At 47.0% G+C, this 19,402-nt stretch overlaps 1 protein-coding gene across 1 annotated transcript in view; it reads left to right on the top strand.

Moving 5' to 3' along the window:
- Positions 1–2,174, top strand: part of LOC116986688 (potassium voltage-gated channel subfamily C member 1-like) — a 71,488-nt gene extending 69,314 nt beyond the window's left edge. The window contains exon 4 of the mRNA XM_033042256.1: positions 1,061–2,174. Coding sequence (XP_032898147.1) covers positions 1,061–1,122 — 62 coding nt within the window. The 3' untranslated portion in view covers positions 1,123–2,174. The remainder of the gene's footprint in view (positions 1–1,060) is intronic.
- Positions 2,175–19,402: the final 17,228 nt, after the last annotated feature.

Here is a 19,402-nt window from a genome sequence, read left to right as displayed (position 1 = left end):
GGGCCGAATGGCCTACTCCTGCACCTAATTTCTATGTTTCTATGAAAACAGAGCACACAGAGGTAACCCACACGGTCACAGGGAGAATGTGCAAACTGCACACATGCAGCACCCGTGGTCAGGATCGAACCTGGGTCTCTGGTGCTGAGAGGCAGCTGCTCTACTCACCGCGTCACAGTGTCACCCTGAATGTGATGTGATCCACATCCTCAAGCTCACAACTGAGCAATCTGAAAACTATACACACACGGACACACACACATACGGACACACACGTGCACACACGGACACGCACACATACGGACACGCACGTGCACACATGGACACACACGGTCACGCATGGACAAGCACACATACGGACACACACGTGCACACACGGACACACACACATACGGACACACACGTGCACACACGGACACGCACACATACGGACACGCACGTGCACACATGGACACACACGGTCACGCATGGACAAGCACACATACGGACACACACGTGCACACACGGACACACACACATACGGACACACACGTGCACACACGGACACGCACACATACGGACACACACGGACACGCATGGACATTGACACACAGGCACTCCAAACAATCCATGCTCTCTCTCTCTCACACTCTCACACTCTAATGCTCACTCTCACTATAACACATTTTCTTACACTCTCACTCGCACTCTCACTCTCACTCTCACTCTCTCTCTCACTCGCACTCCCTCTCACTCTCACTCTCTCTCACTCTCTCTCTCACTCTCTCACTCGCACTCACGCTCACTCTCTCTCTCTCTCACTCTCTCACTCTCACTCTCACACTCTCTCTCACTCTCTCTTACTCTCTCTCACTCTCACTCTCGCACACTCTCGGTCTTGCTCTCTCTCTCGGCCTCACTCAAACACAAGCAACCATCTTTGCAGTTGGGGTTCCCCTTTGCATTGACTGCTCTTCCTTGACCTGTCATTCACTCCTTGAATTCATGACCCCAGACTTTGTCAGGGGTTGCGATGTCTTATTTACGTTGAGCTGTCTCCTGCTTTACTCTTGAAACACAGAGAACTGCAAAGATGTCCTCACAGCTAATTACTCTCAAGCAGAGGTGGTGACCCTCTCGTAACGGAGTGAGAATGTGATCCGTGATGCCTTGTCTAATGTAACGCCAGGGAGGAGAGCTGGAAGAGGCACGATCTGTCACTCACACCTCGGAAGATCAGAAGCTTCGAATCAACGAACGCCCATAAACCCATCAACGTTGTAATATATATATTTATTCCTGTAGAAGCATGAATGCATTGTGGTTCTGTAAATTATGTATTATGAATAAAAATCTATATATATATATATTATATATAACATTTCTATATGAATTATAGACATTTGTTACCATCCCGATCATAATGTCCAAGATCCTTGAATCGCAGCAATAGATTGATGATCTCATTGTAACAATTTTGTTGCATATTTTATACTGATGTACTGGTATCTAACTAGGTAAGAAGCAAGATGTATAAACTCTACATCCGAGTGCTTTATTGTGATGGCTGTCGTGTTCCAGTTTGTGTCGTATCGTAGCAGCAGAGGTCAATTGTCAAATGTTCTTTGAACCTGATGTTATTTCATGTGATCAAGTCTCTTTCCCACATTGATCCCAGTCACGTCTGTCTTCGTAGAGATGAGCTTAATTTTGGTGTTCTAAAGTGAATCAAAGATGCTATAAGAATAAAGCACAAAGCAAAGGGGGGTAAATCAGGAAATTTGTATGGGAAATTGAAGTATAACTGCGACTGATCAACAGCCCCAGAGCAGATGATGCCACTCAAACACTACACTGCTTTTCACAAGTACACAAAGTGCTGAGGTAACTCAGTGGGTCAGGCAGCATCTCTGGAGAACATGGATCGGTGACGTTTCAGGTTGGGACCCTTCTTCAGATTGGCTTTGAGTTGCTTTTTGGTGCTGGCTGCACTGTGCATTTGCAGAGTTACTCTAGACATGGTACAACTGTGATATGGGTGAGAAGCTGGGGTTGAGCGATTCTCTGTATGGGTTGTTGTACTGTTCAGTGCCTGGTCTCTCTGCTGTGTCTGTTTCATGTCTGTATGTTGTAGACTGTCAATCTCTGTGCTGCCCTGCTGGGAAGAAAATAAATGGTTACTCTTTTCATCTTCACTTTATTTTATTTCTTGTTTATGTTGTCTCAAAATGGGGCTGTGCAGAAACAGTCATAGGATCATCGAGAGTCAAGAGGGTTTAATAGTCACATGTATCGACAATGGACAATTCTTTCTTGCAGCAGTTTTACAGGCCCATAAACACAGTGACACACAGATGAACAGAGGTTTAGGGGTAACATGAGGGGGGACTTCTTTACTCAGAGAGTGGTAGCTGTGTGTAATGAGCTTCCAGTGGAAGTGGTGGAGGCAGGTTCGATTTTATCATTTAAAAATAAATTGGATAGGTATATGGACGGGAAAGAAATAGAGGGTTATGGTCTGAGTGCAGGTAGATGGGACTAGGGGAAAATAAGTGTTCGGCACGGACTTGAAGGGCCGAGATGGCCTGTTTCCGTTAATTGTTATATGGAATATATAATAATAATACAATGAATGAATAATTATGATTTTAGGTAACCATAATAGTGTAAAGACAAAGTCCATAGAAGGTCATAGTTGCTGAGGTTAGTGTTGGGCAGTGTTCAACAACCTGATGGTCTCAAAGTGAAACCAATGATGCACAGAACTGAGTATCAGACTGAAATCTAAATGAGGGGTCTGGCAGTTGAGTTTATAAATAGACGAGTGCTATCTGGGAATGAATCAGAGCTGGAATCTAATCTTGAGGCAAGGGAGTTTATGCACAGACCAACACATATATACCAGCATCAAGTGCAGGGAATTAAATGGTTTATTTTAGAAAAGCAGGTATTTCGGAGTGAGTTATGGGCCGGATTTAATGGCGGCCGCAGGGGTTAACAACAAACGTTCACCACTGAATGACAAGGTTAAACGTCGCAGAGAGTTAAGGTGGAGCATTAAGGTTAGTGTTGAAAATATCCCTCATTAACAGCAGATTAATCATGCCAACAGATAAACAAGTGGAGCAGTCATTGTGGAGACAGTAAGAAGGATGAGCTGGGTGACTATTGGGGATGTGGGCTTGCTGTGAGTCATGTAGATATGGTGGCTGCAGGGGCAGTGTGAGGCAGCACTAATGCAGCCAGCATCGCCGTGGCATCAGCGCATCACTGGCCAGCACCTCCCATTCACTGCCACCAGGCCTCAGCATCTCCATGGTGACCAGCTGCACACCCATGGTTCCTTGAGCATCATAGCTGGCATTAAAATGCAAGTGGGTGAAAACACATACCTCCAGATACAGGGTGGTGCAGCGGTAGAGTTGCTGCCACACAGCGCCAGACACCCAGGTTCGATCCTGACTGCGGATGCTGTCTATATGAAGTTTGCAAGTTTACCCTGTGATTGCGTGGGTTTTCTTCGGGTGCTCTGGCTTCCTCCCACTCTCCAAAGACGTGCGAGTTTGTATGTTAATTGTCTTCTGTAAATTGTAAGTTGTCTCAAGTGTGGAGGATAGTGTTAATGCCCCTGTCCCACTTAGGAAACCTGAACGGAAACCTCTGGGGACTTTGCGCCCCACCCAAGGTTTCCGTGCGGTTCCCGGAGGTTTTTGTCAGTCTCCCTACCTGCTTCCACTACCCGCAACCTACGGCAACCACCTGCAACCTCCGGGAACTGCACGGAAACCTTGGGTGGGGCGCAAAGTCTCCAGAGGTTTCCGTTCAGGTTTCCTAAGTGGGACAGGGGCATTATTTAGTGTACAGGGTGATCACTGGTTGGTGCCAGCTCGGTGGGCCAAAGGTCCTATTTTCGCCCTGTATCTTTAAACTCTGAAGATTCTGTGACAGTTTGTTTACCCAGCTGTTATCGGGCACCTGAACCATCCTCTTACCAGCTAGAGAGCGGTCCTGACCTCCCATCTACCTGGTTGAAGACATTGAATGATCTTTAATCGGACTTTATCTTGCACTAAATGTTGTACTCTTCATCCTTTATCTGTACACTCTGGACAGTTTGATTATTATCATGTCTGGATAGCACGCACAAAAAGCTTTTCACTGTACCTCAGAACACGTAACAATGAACTAAACTAAAGCAAGGGGATTTGTCAGGCTGAAGAAGGGTCTCAACCAGAAACGTTACCCATTCCTTCTCTCCAGCCCCACTGGAGTTACTTCAGCACCTCGTGTCTATATTTGGGGCAGGCAAGGTGCGGACACACACACGCATTCAAACGTGCACACACTTACACTTGCACACTCTCACACTCGCACACACACACACACACACACACACACACACACACACACACACACACACACACACACCTCGTCAGCCCATCAGTGCCTGGCCAAGCTGTTCATGTCAAAACACAATGTCTTCCTGCTGCAATCTTCGAATCAGATGGCACAAAATGAGGCAGCTCAGCCAATCGTGTGCTACTAGCTCTTTGATAGAAAGTTCCAAACACCACTCCCTGAATGTTACCCCAAGCCCTGTAGGTGTTGCCTCTGTATTTTTCCTTTCTTCTTTGGAAAGTTACTGATCAATTTGCTTCGACATGGGGCAGCACAGTGGTAGAGCAGCCGCCTCACAGCGCTAGAGACCCAGATTCGAACTTGACCTTGGGTGCTGTCTGTCTGGAGTTTGCACGTTCTTCCCGTGGCCACGTGCATTTCCTGCGGGTGCTCCAGTTTTCTCCCACTACCAAAGGCGTGAAAGTTTGTAGGTACTGTATATTGGCCTCTGTAAATTGATCCGTGCAGGGAGTGAATGAGAAAGTGGGATAACATAGAACTCGTGTGAACGGTCTGTCGATGCCATGGACACAGAGGTGAGTTTTAAACAAGTGTTTAAACATACAACTGCTTCCTCTGGCCAATTGACTGTTAATCAAGAAGCAACGCTTTATAATTAACAGAAAATGTTTAATTAACAGATAAACGTCTCCCGATTTGTTAAATAGTGGAACTCATGATGTGAATGAGAAGTGAAAATAGATTCCAAAGAGACTTGTGGGTTTGCAGCTGAAGAGAATGAATGATCAGGGTGATGGTGAGATAAGATGGTGTGACAATTCTGCAACGTCACATTTTATGGAGCTCTCACAGGGTTAAGGGCCTGTCCCACTTTCACGACCTAATTCACGACCTCTGCCGAGTTTGCCCTTGACTCATACTCGCAGCATGGTCGTCACAAGGTCGTAGGTAGGTTGTAGCAGGCCGTGATGCTAGTCGTAGGTACTCGTGGCATCAAGTAGGTCGGGGCGTTTTTCTAGCCTGATGAAAAATGTCCACAAGTAAAAAAGGTCGTGAATTAGGGTGTGAAAGTGGGACAGGCCCTTTAAACAATCTCTTCTCATTCTGTGAGATTCTGCAATTCTTTATCAGTTTTTACGGATTATTTCACTTCATAATGACCTTGCATTTCAGTGGGGTGATTTTGATTTACTCAGATAAATGGAACCTCATTTACACTGTTGTACGTGTTCTGTGTTCTTCGATCAATACAACGCCCATAATAGTGAAAATAAACAAGTGAAAAAATAAGTCCACCTAAATTGGATCGTTTCAAATTGATTCGGTGCCAGTGTTTGAGCTTGCTTGAAAGGTGATGGAATTATTCTGTCTGTTGTCAAGGAAACTGGCAGTGTACGCAATACCTGTTTGAAGGGGGGGAGAGAGGGACTGTCAGTTTCCTGACCAGGTTGTGAAAATAATCTGCTTTAACTCTTTCCTGGTCACTCTACTCTGGCAATCCTGTGATATCATCTCCTCTCCACAAATGCTGCCTCACCCTCAAAGGAACTCCTGCTGTTTGAAAAAGGGTCCCAACACAAAACGCTGCCTGTCTATGTTCTCCAGAGATGCTGCCTGGCCCGCTGAGTTACTCCAGCACTTGTTTGTAAAGCAGCATCTGCAGTTCCTTGTGTCTTCCGCTATTTACTTGTCAGTTATGAACAGTAACCAGATTAACCTTCTGGAGAATTATGTTACAGTGTTCCTGCTCCATCCCTGCCTGTGTTGTGATCCTCTACATTCACCCTCTCACTGTTGAGGCTGCTGTTAACCTTTTCCATGCCTTTTCACCTGCCCAAGACCACAAGAAATAGCAGAGAGTTGTGGATGTAGCCCAGTCCATCACACAGACCAGGCTTCCCACCATCGACTCCATCTACTCCACACTGCCTCAAGAAAGCAGCCAACATACTCAATCATCCTTTTCACCAGGGTCTTTACAACAAATGACATACTAAAGTAACTCAGTGAGTAAGGCAGCATCTCTGGAGAATATAGATAGGTTGGGACCCTTCTTCAGACTGATTGTGGGTGGGGGTTGGGGTGGGGGTTGGGGTGGGGGTTGGGGTGGGGGGAGAAAGCTGGAAGAGAGGAAGACTTGACAAAACCTGGCAAGCAATAGGTTAGAAACATAGAAACATAGAAAGTAGGTGCGAGAGTAGACCACCAGGTCCGTCGAGCCCGCACCGCCATTCGCTCATGGCTGAACACTAAACAGACACACTTACCCACAAACAGTAGACACAAGACACAGAACACAAGACACTACCCTCCCCTTTATACCGCTATCACCCCCTCTCCACCCCAAAGAACCGCTGTGATCTCCTGGGGGAGGCAAAAAAACGGATAAAAACCCAGGTCCATTCGGGAAAAAAATCCGGGAAATTCCTCCCCGACCCCAATCCAGGCGATCGACACTTGTCCAGGAGATCACTCAGGTCTTACTATACTAACCATACCTAGGTCCATATCACTTGCCCTACCCCCGTAGCCCTTATATCCCCTTGGCAGCTAAAAAACCATCTATTTTAGACTTAAATATATTTAACGTTTTTGCTTCACTGCTCCCTGGGGCAGGAATTCCATAAATTAACCACCCTCTGGGTGAAGAAGTTCTTCCTCATCTCAGTTTTAAAAGAGCCCCCCCTTATTCTGCACTATGTCCCCTAGTTCTAGTTCCCCGATCATTGGGAACATCCTCGGTGCATCCACCCGATCAAGGCCCCTCACGATCTTATATGTTTCAATGAGATCGCCTCTCATTCTTCTAAACTCCAAAGAGTAGAGTTCCAGCCTACTTAACCTTTCCTCATATGTCAATCCCCTCATTGCAGGAATTAATCTTGAAACCTTCGCTGCACTGCCTCCAGGGCTAGTACATCCTTTCTTAAGTATGGACCCCAGAACTGTACACAGTATTCCAAATGTGGTCTCACTAATACTGTGTACAGCTGCAGCAAGACCTCCGTGTTTTTATACTCAATCCCCCTAGCAATAAAGGCCAAAACTCCATTGGCCTTCCTGATTGCTTGCTGCACCTGCATACTAACTTTTAGTGATTCATGTACTAATACCCCTAGATCCCTTTGCGTTGCATTACAACGCAGCTCCTCCTCATTTAGAAAATAACTTGCCCTATCATTTTTTTTCCCAAAGTGAATGACTTCACATTTATTAGTATTAAATTTCATCTGCCAAGTTGTTGCCCACTCACCTAGCTTATCTATATCCTTTTGCAGACTCTTCCTATCCTCCTCATCCCCTACTTTTCCTCCCATTTTTGTATCGTCCGCAAATTTTGATATATTACACTTGGTTCCCTCCTCCAAATCATTTATATAAATTATGAACAACTGGGGTCCCAGCACCGACCCTTGCGGAACCCCGCTAGTTACCGGTTGCCATCCCGAGTATGAACCATTTATCCCCACTCTCTGCTTCCTATTTGTTAGCCAATCCTCTACCCATGCTAATATATTACCCCCAATCCCATAATTTTTTATTTTTAGCAATAGTCTCTTATGTGGCACCTTGTCAAAAGCCTTTTGGAAGTCCAAGTATACCACATCCACCGGTTCCCCCCTATCCACCCGGGTTGTTACTTCCTCAAAGAATTCGAGCAGATTCGTTAAACAGGACTTCCCCTTCACAAAACCATGCTGGTTCTGTCCGATGAAGTCATGTTTATCCAAGTGCCCCGTTAGTGTTTCTTTAATAATTGTCTCTAACATTTTACCCACCACCGATGTTAGACTAACCGGTCTATAGTTAACCGCCTTCTGTTTACTTCCTTTTTTAAATATAGGTGTTACATTGGCCATTTTCCAATCCACTGGGACCGTTCCTGCCTCCAGGGAGTTTTGGAAAATTATCACCAATGCATCCACAATCCCCACCGCTATCTCCCTCAAGACCCTTGGATGTAATCCATCAGGCCCAGGGGATTTATCCTCCTTCAGTCTCATTAATTTCCCTAATACCACCTCCTTGGTGATCTTAATAGTATTTAGCTCCTCCATTCCTACCGCCCCCTGTTTATCCAGCGTTGGAATATTTTTTGTGTCTTCTATGGTGAAGACTGATACAAAATACTCGTTTAATGCCTTTGCCATTTCCATGTTCCCCACTAACAACTCTCCAGTCTCACCCTCCAATGGACCATGTTGAGCACAATCAGTGTGAAATGGCTATGGTAGAGGATTCCTGAGGAAGGGTCTCGACCTATCTTTTTTCTCCAAAGATGCTGCCTGAACCGCTGAGTTACTCCAGCACTTTGCGTCTATCTTAGGTAATAGATTGATACAGGTGAGGGTGGGCTTGATAGGTAGATGGTGGATAAAAGGGTCGAGATGAAAAGACAAAATGAGGGATTAAAACAGCTAGCAACTGGAAGATCCACTAAGACTTTGTTCCCATCGGGCAGAAGATACAAACGCTTGAAAACACGTACCGACACTCAGGAACAGCCTCTTTCCGCTTGCTATCAGACTACTGGACAGTTCTCTGACAAGATAGTCGCATACTTCCAACCAACTCACTGTGGATGCTGCACTTTGTCCACTGTAAATCTCACCCTGCAATGCTGCAACACTCTATTCTACACTCTGTTCTTTTTGTCTCTGGACTACCTGTTGTACTCATGTACAGTATCAGAGTTGACTGGTTGGCTAGCGAACAAAACCTTTTCACTTTATCTCCATACACGTGACAATAACAAACCAATAATGATTGTGATTAGTGTGGCACAGTGGTGCAGTGGCCCACTTACGCGACCTTTACAGGCAACTGCCGGCACCCGTGATAGGTCGCTGAAATTTTCGACATGTTGAAAATTCAGCGGCGACCAGAAAGATGCTACGACTCTTTGGTATGGTCTGTATGGTCGTGAGAGGTCTCCTATGGTCGTGAGAGGTCTCCTATGGTCGTGAGAGGTCTCCTATGGTCGTGAGAGGTCTCCTGTGGTCGTGAGAGTTCTCCTGTGGTCGTGAGAGGTCTCCTATGGTTGTGAGAGGTCTCCAAAGAATCGTAGCATCTTTCAGGTCGCCACTGAATTTTCAACATGTTGAAAATTTCGGCGACCTATCATGGGTGCCGGCTGTCGCCTGTAAAGGTCCCGTAAGTGGGACAGGCCCTTTACTGCGCACAGTGCCGGAGACCCGGGTTCGATCCTGACCCAGCTGCTGGCTGTACAGAGTTTCTACGTTCTCCCTGTGACTGCGTGTGTTTTCTCCGGGTGCTCTGGTTTCATCCCACATTCCAAAGACATGCAGGTTTGTAGGTTAATTGTAAATTGTCCCTAGTGTGTTAGCGTGTGGGGTGCTTGCTGGTCAGCACTCACGATGGGCCAAATGGCCTGTTTCCATACTGCATCTCTTAACAAAAGACTCAATTTTTCCCATTCCTGTATTAGGCTCCACACACCTTTACCACACAATGCATTGATTGTCTTTTGTACGAATGGTCTCAATGAGGACAGTGCTTTCGCGTCATTTATTAAAACATCAATTTAGTGTTTGCAATGGATAGGCTGATTTTAACCATACCCCGTTAAACGTGGAGTTGGAGTCTGGCGATATGGTCATAGAAGGCAACGTGATGGGAAATGTTCTTGTGGTCAAGGATCGCTGTGGACAGACGTAGAGCAAATGGTTGGTAGAGCTGCTGCCTCACAGCGCCAGAGAACCAGGTTCGATCCCGACCTCAGGCGCTGGCTGTGTGGAGTTTACACGTTCTCCCTGTGACCTTGTGGGTTTCCACAAGTGCTCCGCTTTCCTCCCAGTTCACAGAGATGTACAGGTTTGTAGGTTAATTAGCCCTCCGTAAATTACCCCTAGTGTGTAGACTGTGGATGAGAAAGTGGGATAACAGAGAACTGGTGCGAGCGGGTGATCGATGGTCTACGTGGACCCGGCGGGCCAGAGGGCATCTGTCCATGCTCTATCTTTGAATCAGTCAATCAATGTCCGAGCCAGAGGCCATTTAACTGTTTGCTCTGTGGCAGCCATTCAACAGAGCTGGTCATAGACAATTTGCTCTCCCACAATATCTCTGTGTTTATTTCCACTTATCTTTTTTTTCATCCACTTTTTTTGGCCTTCCATCGCAGTGATGAATGTGGAGGAGTCACTGTGGTGGATGTTTATGTTAAAATGTATTTTGTGTGTCCTGTTGCTTTTTATTGGTGTGACTGAAAATGACAAATCAAATTCCTCGTATGTTGCAAAACATACTTGGCTAATAAAGTATCATTATGATTATGATCTTTAGTCATTTAAGTTGTGTTATTTTAATCACCTTGTGGAAGGCCACCATCTTGTCAAGAACCCTGCTTTCCTTGTCCTAGTTAAAACCAGATCACATCTACCATCACCCCTGTGACTGCACACATTCTCAAAATGATATAACTTTAAAACTATCATCTCCACATCTTTACCTTATTTACTACCACTCACTACCTTTAGAAAGAAGATGAGGAGGAATTTCTTCAGTCAGAGGGTGGTGAATCTGTGGAATTATTTGCCACACAAGGCTGTGGAGGACCAATGGTTATTTTTAAGATGGAGATTGATAAATTCTTGATTTGTAAGGGTGTCAGGGGTTATGGGAAGAAGGCAAGAGAATGGGGTTGAGAGGAGAAGATAGATCAGGCACGATTGAAAGGCGGAGTAGACTTGATGGGCCGAATGGCCTAATTCTGCTCATACGACTCGTTAAGTGTAACTTCCCTCGACTCTACAAATGACCATGATCTTCCTATTCTTCACACTGTATGTAATATCTCCCTGATGTTATGCCATGCCATCAGCCACGGTTGTCCACTTTGGTGTAGGTTTGTTGGAAAAGGAACTGCAGATGCTGGAATCTTGAGCAAAAAGTGCTGGAGTATCTCAATAGGTCAGGCACCCTCTGTGGAGAGAAATGGATGGATGACATTTAGGGTCAGGACCCTTCTTCAAAAAACGTCATCTGTCCATTTCATACCATGGATGCTGCCTGACCCGCTGAGTTCCTCCAGCACTTTGTTTTTTTACTTTATATGAAACCTAATAGATTCTTTCCACAGCTCTCTGATAATGTCAAAGGAATTTTATATTACAAGGTACATTTGAATGTATACATACTAATATTTTATGACCATGTACGGTAATTGGAAAAGTAATGGTTATATTGTAAGTTTATAGATATATGGTTTAGAATTTTTTGGAATGATAGTTCAACAATCGTTCAAAGTCTTTGTTCAATTGATTTAATTTGTATTCGAACTGTGAATTCATGATAAAGTTCCATTCAAAGTTGATTACCATTTCTTTTAAATGGATTCGGTAAAATCCACTGAAATGCAGAGTGATATTTTTCATTGTCTCTTGCTCTCTGTTTTGGCTGCTGCTAAAAGGTTAGGAAGCAGCCAGTCTCTGATTCCTGGATATTAATATTCTGCACTGCACCTCAGCAAGTCTCCTGCGTGATCACCTAGCTCCCGGGATAACGGCACAACAGCCCTGGCAGAGAGACAGAGGCCATCAGTTGCCTATTCAACCTCCCATTATAGAGTGGTGGGGAGTCCTCACAGCAACAAACAACTGAACAAACGGCAGCAGTTCAAGCAAGTAGCAACTGCTGGAGGGACACAACGGGCCAGGCAGCATCCGTGGAGGGGATGGACAGACGCTTCTTTAAGAAGGGACCCGACTTGAAATGTCATTCCCTCCATAGATGCTGCCTGACCCACTATTCCAACAAAAGTTTCTATTTTTGTGGGCATAGATTTAAGGTGAGAGGGAAAGATTTGATAGGGACTCGAGGGGCAACTTTTTCACAGAGAATGGTGAGTATATGGAACGAGCTGCCAGTATAAGTCTGCACAGGTGAGTCTGGATGGATTAGCTTGATGCAATTGGACACAAGTGGATTCAAGTGGGTACAGGTCAAATTAGGTGTGTACAGGTGATTGCAGGTGAAGAGAAGTGTGTGCAAGTGAATGCAGGAGAAGGTAGAAACAGGAGAGTTGGAGATGGAGGTGGAGGTGGAGGTGGAGGTGGAGGTGGAGGTGGGCAGACCTGCACATTGCTGGTGGGTTCATGTCGGTGCCCTTTAAAGTTCTCTGAAACCATGCAAATGCACAATTGTGTTTCGATGCATTTCCAAAGGAAGCAGGTTTCTCCATTAATGGCTGAATAAGTCAACTGTGGTACAAATGACTGCAGGCATGGAAGAAATGCTGAAGCATTTCGGTTGATGTTACTTTGTGTAGAGGTGATAAGGGAGAATGAACAACTGAATAGATATCCCATACACAGGTAACCAAGCCAGCTGTTCCAACTTGCCAAGCTGTTGAAGCTGGTTAACTCACCAACACCTCCCATTCATGTGTATGAAGGAACTGCAGATGCTGGTTTAAACCAAAGATAGACACAAAATGCCGGAGTAACAGGACGGACAGCATCTCTGGAGAGAAGCAATGGGAGACATTTCGGGTCGAGACCCTTCTTCAAACTCAACAACTGAGTCCGAAGAAGGGTCTCGGCCCGAAACGTCATCAATTCCTTCTCTCCATTTCATTCCCCCCCACACCCCTGTCTTCCCTGTGCCCCATCTAGACTTGCTCCCATTTCTCCCCTCCCCCTCTCCTTCCACCAACATTCCTTCCTCTGGCTTCGCAATTTGCAACTCTTCTATCCTTATCGCACATCTTTTGTCTTTTCGTCTCTCTTTTCCTTGTCCAACCATCTGCCTACCCAAACCCCCCTATCACCTGTATCCACCTATCACTTGTCCTGCCCCTCCTATGTTCATCTTTCTCCACCAGTACAATCATTGAAGAAGGGTCCAGACCCGAAATGTCACCTCTCCATGTTCTCCAGACAAGCTGCGTGACCTGCTGAGTTACTCCAGCATTCTGTGTCTTTTTCAGCTGTTTAAACAGTCAGACAAGCCATTGTCATCAGATCTTTGGGATTTGTGTAATCTCCTACCTGGCGATTGCTGCTCTCTGCTCACCGAATCATTCATCACCTGCTTGCATCAAACTCTACAATGAATTGATTTCATTTGAGACATGAAACCAAACAAACAGCGACAAGGTTGACCGATAACGATAGGTGTGCAGGCACATTGTGAGCATTGAGAGGTGTGGACTCAGTGGGCGAAGCGCCTGTTTCCATGCTGTACCTCTAAAACTACAAACAATACCTTCATAAACAATTTTACCCGGTAACACCAGACCATAATAGTGCAAAGCTAAAGTACATAGTACAACAAAAATACTGTCAATAGTAGATCGTGGCAGAACAAAGACCATGGAAGGTTGTTACTGAAGGGAAGGTACACAAAATTACTGGGGAAACTCAGCGGGTGCAGCAGCATCTATGGAGCGAAGGAAATAGGCGACGTTTCGGGCCGAAACCCTTCTTCAGACTGATGGGGGGTGGGGGGGGGGGGGGAGAAAGAAGGAAAAGGGGAGGAGGAGGAGGAGCCCAAGGGCGGGCGGATGGGAGGAGACAGCTAGAGGGTTAAGGAAGGGGAGGAGACAGCACGGGCTAGCAAAATTGGGAGAATTCAATGTGAATGCCATTCGGACGCAAGGTCCCCAGACGGAATATGAGGTGCTGTTCCTCCAATTTCCGCTGTTGCTCACTCTGGCAATGGAGGAGACCCAGGACAGAGAGGTCGGATTGGGAATGGGAGGGGGAGTTGAAGTGCTGAGCCACCGGGAGTTCAGGTAGGTTATTGCGGACTGAGCGGAGGTGTTGGGCGAAACGATCGCCCAACCTACGCTTGGTCTCCCCGTGTTAGAGAGGAGGTTGTGAAACTGTCTCCGGAGAGAGGAGGAGAACTTCTTCAAAGTAGGCATACCTTGAGGAGATATCGCAGTGGAGTAGACAAAGTGTTCAAAAGGGAACTGCAGATGCTGGAATATCGAAGGTACACAAAATTACTGGGGAAACTCAGCGGGTGCAGCAGCATCTATGATGTTAGAGAGGAGGTTGTGAAATGTTACTGAAGGGAGTTAGTTTAACCAACCACAGATATGAACAGGTTTAAGAAGGAACTGCAGATGCTGGAATCAGGGCATCGGGATCTCCTCATTCTTCAGGGAACGGGGGTTCCCCTCTTCTACTATAGATGAGGCTCTGACCAGGGTCTCTTCTATACCCCGTAACTCTGCTCTCACTCCCCATCTCCCCCCCACTCGAACAAGGGCAGAGTCCCCCTAGTCCTCACCTTCCACCCTACCAGCCGTCACGTCCAACAAATAATCCTCCGACATTTTCGCCACCTCCAACGAGATCCCATCACTGCTTGGGTCCTTGGATGGTGTCAATGAGGGAGGTAAAGCGACAAGTGTAGCATTTCCTGCGGTTGCAAGGGAACGTGCCAGGTGAGGGGGTGGTTTGGGTTGGAAGGGGCGAATTGACCAGGAAGTTACGGAGGGAACGGTCTCTGGGGAAAGCAGACAGGGGAGGAGATGGGAAGATGTGGCCAGTGGTGGGTCTTCCCCTTCCCCCCTCAAACCATGTGAACCCAGCTCTTCCCCACCCACACTACAGTCCTCATACCCCCTTCCTCCCTGATCACCCACCACCCCTCCACCAGACATCGCCTCGGCCTCAGTCCACTCACCTGCCTTCCTCTGGCCCCAACCTCCATCCTTGCTGTGTGTTCACCATCCCCCCTGACCTCCCCCTCTTGGATACCGAATGGTCTGTCCTCAGCAGAACCCTCAGCGTTGTTCCCCTCCGTCCCCACCTCAATGAGTTCCGCGCCCGCCTCGATGTGGAGCTCTTCTACAGTCGGCTCCGCATCAAAGCGTTCTTCCATGGGGAGTCCTCACCTCCCAGTGATGACCCCTTCTCCCGTCTCCAACGGACCCCCTCCTCTTGGACTCCCCTTCATGGCCATCTACCAGCTTTAGACCTTTTTATTTTAAACTAGAAACATAGAAAATAGGTGCAGGATTAGGCCATTTGGCCCTTCGAGCCGGCAGGGACATCAACAGCCTCAACTTCTCCACTCCCCTGTCTCACTCTAACCTCTCCCCCCCTTGAACGTACATCCCTCCACTCACTCCGCAACAACCCAGACTGGGTGATCAAACCCGCCGACAAGGGAGGTGCCGTGGTAGTCTGGCGCGCTGATCTCTACAAGGCTGAGGCCACGTGCCGACTCTCAGACACCTCCTCCTGTTTATCCTTAGACCATGACCCCACAGACGAGCACCAGGCCACTATCTCTAGCACCATCACTGACTTCATCAACTCTGGCTCCTTGCCTTCCCAAGCCTCCATCCTCATCGTTCCCCAGCCCCGCACGGCCCGATTTTACCTTCTCCCCAAAATCCACAAACCTGTTCGTGTCCTACCAAACTTATTTCCACATACCTTGACTCCATCCTATCCCCACTGGTTAAATCCCTTCCTACCTATGTTCAAGGCACCTCACACGCTCTTCATCTACTCCAGGACTTCCGTTTTCTAGGCCCCCATTCCCTCATCTTCACCATGGATGTCCAGTCACTACACCTCCATCCCCTACCAGGAGGGTCTTAAGAACCTCCGTTTTTTCCTCGACCGCAGAACCAACCAATCCCCGTCTACTGATACTCTCCTCCGCCTAGCAGAGTTGGTCCTTACCCTTAACAACTTTTCGTTTTACTCCTCCCATTTCCTCCAAATATAAGGCGTAGCTATGGGCACGTGCATGGGCACTAGCTATGCCTGCCTCTTTGTAGGGTACGTTGAACAATCTTTGTTTGAAGCGTATCAGGGCCCTAGCCCCAACCTCTACTTCCGCTACATCGACGACTGCATTGGTGCTACCTCCTGCACCCGCACACAACTCACTGACTTCATCCATTTCACCACTAACTTCCATCCGACACTCAAATACACCTGGACCATTTCCGACATTTCCCTACCACTATCTCCATCGCAGGTGATAGACTTCTGACCGACATCCACTATAAACCCACTGACTCCCATGGCTATCTGGACTACACTTCTTCCCACCCTGCTTCCTGTAAGGACTCCATCCCCTACTCCCAATTCCTCCGTCTACGCCGCATCTGCACCCAGGATGAGGTGTTCCACACCAGGGCGTAGGAGATGTTCTCATTCTTCAGGGAACGGGGGTTCCCCTCTTCGACTATAGATGAGGCTCTCACTAGGGTCTCTTCTATAACCCGTAACTCTGCTCTCACTCCCCATCCCCCCACTCGTAACAAGGGCAGAGTCCCCCTTGTCCTCAACTTCCACCCTACCAGCTGTCACATACAACAAATAATCCTCCGACATTTTCATCAGCTCCAACGGGATCCCACCACTGGCCACATCTTCCCATCTCCTCCCCTGTCTGCTTTCCGAAGAGACCGCTCCCTCCGTAACTTCCTGGTCAATTCGTCCCTTCCCACCCGATCCACCCCCTCTCTGGGCACTTTCCCTTGCAACCACAGGAAATGCTACACTTGTCGCTTTACGTCCCCCTTGACTCCATTCAAGGACCCAAGCAGTCGTTTCAGGTGCGGCAGAGGTTCACTTGCACCTCCTCCAACCTCATCTATTGCATCCGCTGCTCTAGGTGTCAGCTGCTCTACATCGGTGAGACCAAGCGTAGGCTTGGCGATCGCTTCGCCCAACACCTCCGCGCCGTTTGCGGTGGCTCAGCACTTCAACTCCCCCTCCCATTCCAAATCCGACCTTTCTGTCCTGGGCCTCCCCCATGGCCAGAGTGAGGCCCACTGTAAATTGGAGGAGCAGCACCTCATATTTCGCTTGGGCAGTTTACACCCCAGAGGTATGAACATTGACTTCTCTAATTTCAGGTAGTCCCTGCTTTCTCTTCCCCTTCCCAGCTCTCTTCCTTTCTTCTTCCCGCCCCCCCCCCAACCCTCATATCAGTCTGAAGAAGCGTCTCGACCCGAAATGGTGCGTATTTCCTTCGCTCCATAGATGCTGCCTCACCCGTTGAGTTTGTCCAGCATTTTTGTCTACCTTCGATATTCCAGCATGATTAAGAAGGAACTGCTGTTCCTTCTTAATCATATTTCGCTTGGGTAGTTTACACCTCAGCGGTCGGAACATTGACCTCCAATTTCAGGCCGTCCCTGCTTTCTCCTTCTTTCCCTCCCCTTCCCAGCTCTCCCACAACCCACTGTCTCCGCCTCTTCCTTTCTTCTTCCCGCCCCCCCCCCCCCCCCCCCCACCCCCACATCAGTCTGAAGAAGGGTCTCGACCCGAAACTTCACCTATTTCCTTCACTCCATAGATGCTGCCTCACCCGCTGAGTTTCTCCAGCATCTACCCCAGATATGAACACAGAATATTTTGGCTGGCAGACTAATATATCACTGAAGGCTTGCTACCCTGAAAGTTGTTCAGGTTTGGTTTAATTTAGTTTAATTTGGAGATACAGCGTAGAAACAGGCACTTTGACTGGTGATCTCCCACACTAACACTATCCCACATACTGGGGACAATTTACAATCTTTACTGAAGCCAATTAACCGACAAACCTTTGGAATTCTTTGAAATGTGGGAGGAAAACGGAGCACTCGGAGAAAACCATGCGGTCACAGAGAGAACATACAAACTCCGTACATACAGCGGCCGTAGTCAGGATCGAACCCGGGTCTCTGGTGCTGTGAGGCAGTAACTCTACCACTGCGCCACCATGAGCTGTTCGCTCTGGATAATCGCTGCTCCACCCTGGTTGGATCAGGCATAAATCGGAGCTCCATCTACCCTCACAGGTAGATGACATTTGGGCTCTGGGGAGGGTTGTAGACCAGAGGGATATAGAAGCATAGGTACATAGTTCCTTGAAAGTGGAGTCACAGATTAATCGAGTGGTCAGAAAGGCTTGCGGCACATTGACCTTCATCAAAGAATTGAGTTTAGAAGTTGGGAGGTCATGTTGCAGCATTATAAGACTTTGGTGAGGCCACATTTAGAGTATTGTGTGCAGTTCTGGGCACCATGTTATAGAAAAGATGTTGTCAAACTGGAAAGGGTACAGAGAAGATCAGGTGTGATCGAATTGAAGGGGCAAGAGGTGGAGGTGTTGCATTGCTAGTCAGGGAAGATATTACAGCAGTGCTTTGGCAGGATAGATTGGAGGGCTCATCTAGGGAGGCTATTTGGGTGGAACTGAGAAGTGGGAAAGGTGTAGCAACACTTATAGGGGGTGTATTATAGACCGCCAAATGGGGATCGAGAATTGGAAGAGCAAATATGTAAGGAGATAGCAGATATTAGTAGTAAGCACAAGGTAGTGATTGTGGGAGATTTCAACTTTCCACACATAGACTGGGAAACACATTCTGTAAATGGGCTGGATGGTTTGGAGTTTGTAAAATGTGTGCAGGATAGTTTTTTGCAGCAATACATAGAGGTACCTACTAGACAGGGGCAGAACTGTTAGGAAATGAGACGGGACAGGTGGCGGAGGTATGCGTTGGGGAGCACTTCGGGTCCAGTGATCACAATACCAATAGTTTCAATATAATTATGGAGAGGGTCAGAACTGGACCTTGGGTTGAGATTTTTGATTGGAGAAAGGCTAACTTTGATGAGATGCGAAATGATTTAAAAGGAGTGAACTGGGACATTTTGTTTTATGGGAAGGATGTAGAAGAGAAATGGAGGACATTTAAAGGGGAAATTTTAAGAGTACAGAATCTTTATGTTCCTGTTCGGTTGAAAGGAAACAGTAAAAATGGGAAAGAGCCCTGGTTTTCAAGGAAAATTGGACATCTTGTTCGGAAAAAGAGGGAGATCTACAATAATTATAGGCAGCATGGAGTAAATGAGGTGCTTGAGGAGTATAAGGAATGTAAAAAGAATCTTAAGAAATAAATTAGAAAAGCTAAAAGAAGACATGAGGTTGCTTTGGCAAGTAAGGTGAAAGTAAATCCAAAGGGTTTCTACAGCAATATTAATAGCAAAATGATAACGAGGGATAAAATTGGTCCATTGGAGAGACAGAGTGGACAGCTATCTGCAGAGCCAAAAGAGATGGGGGAGATATTGAA

The sequence above is a fragment of the Amblyraja radiata genome, chromosome 24, assembly GCF_010909765.2.
Source record: "Amblyraja radiata isolate CabotCenter1 chromosome 24, sAmbRad1.1.pri, whole genome shotgun sequence".
NCBI classification, from domain to species: Eukaryota; Metazoa; Chordata; class Chondrichthyes; order Rajiformes; family Rajidae; genus Amblyraja; species Amblyraja radiata.
This window is presented reverse-complemented; position numbering and strand designations above follow the sequence as displayed.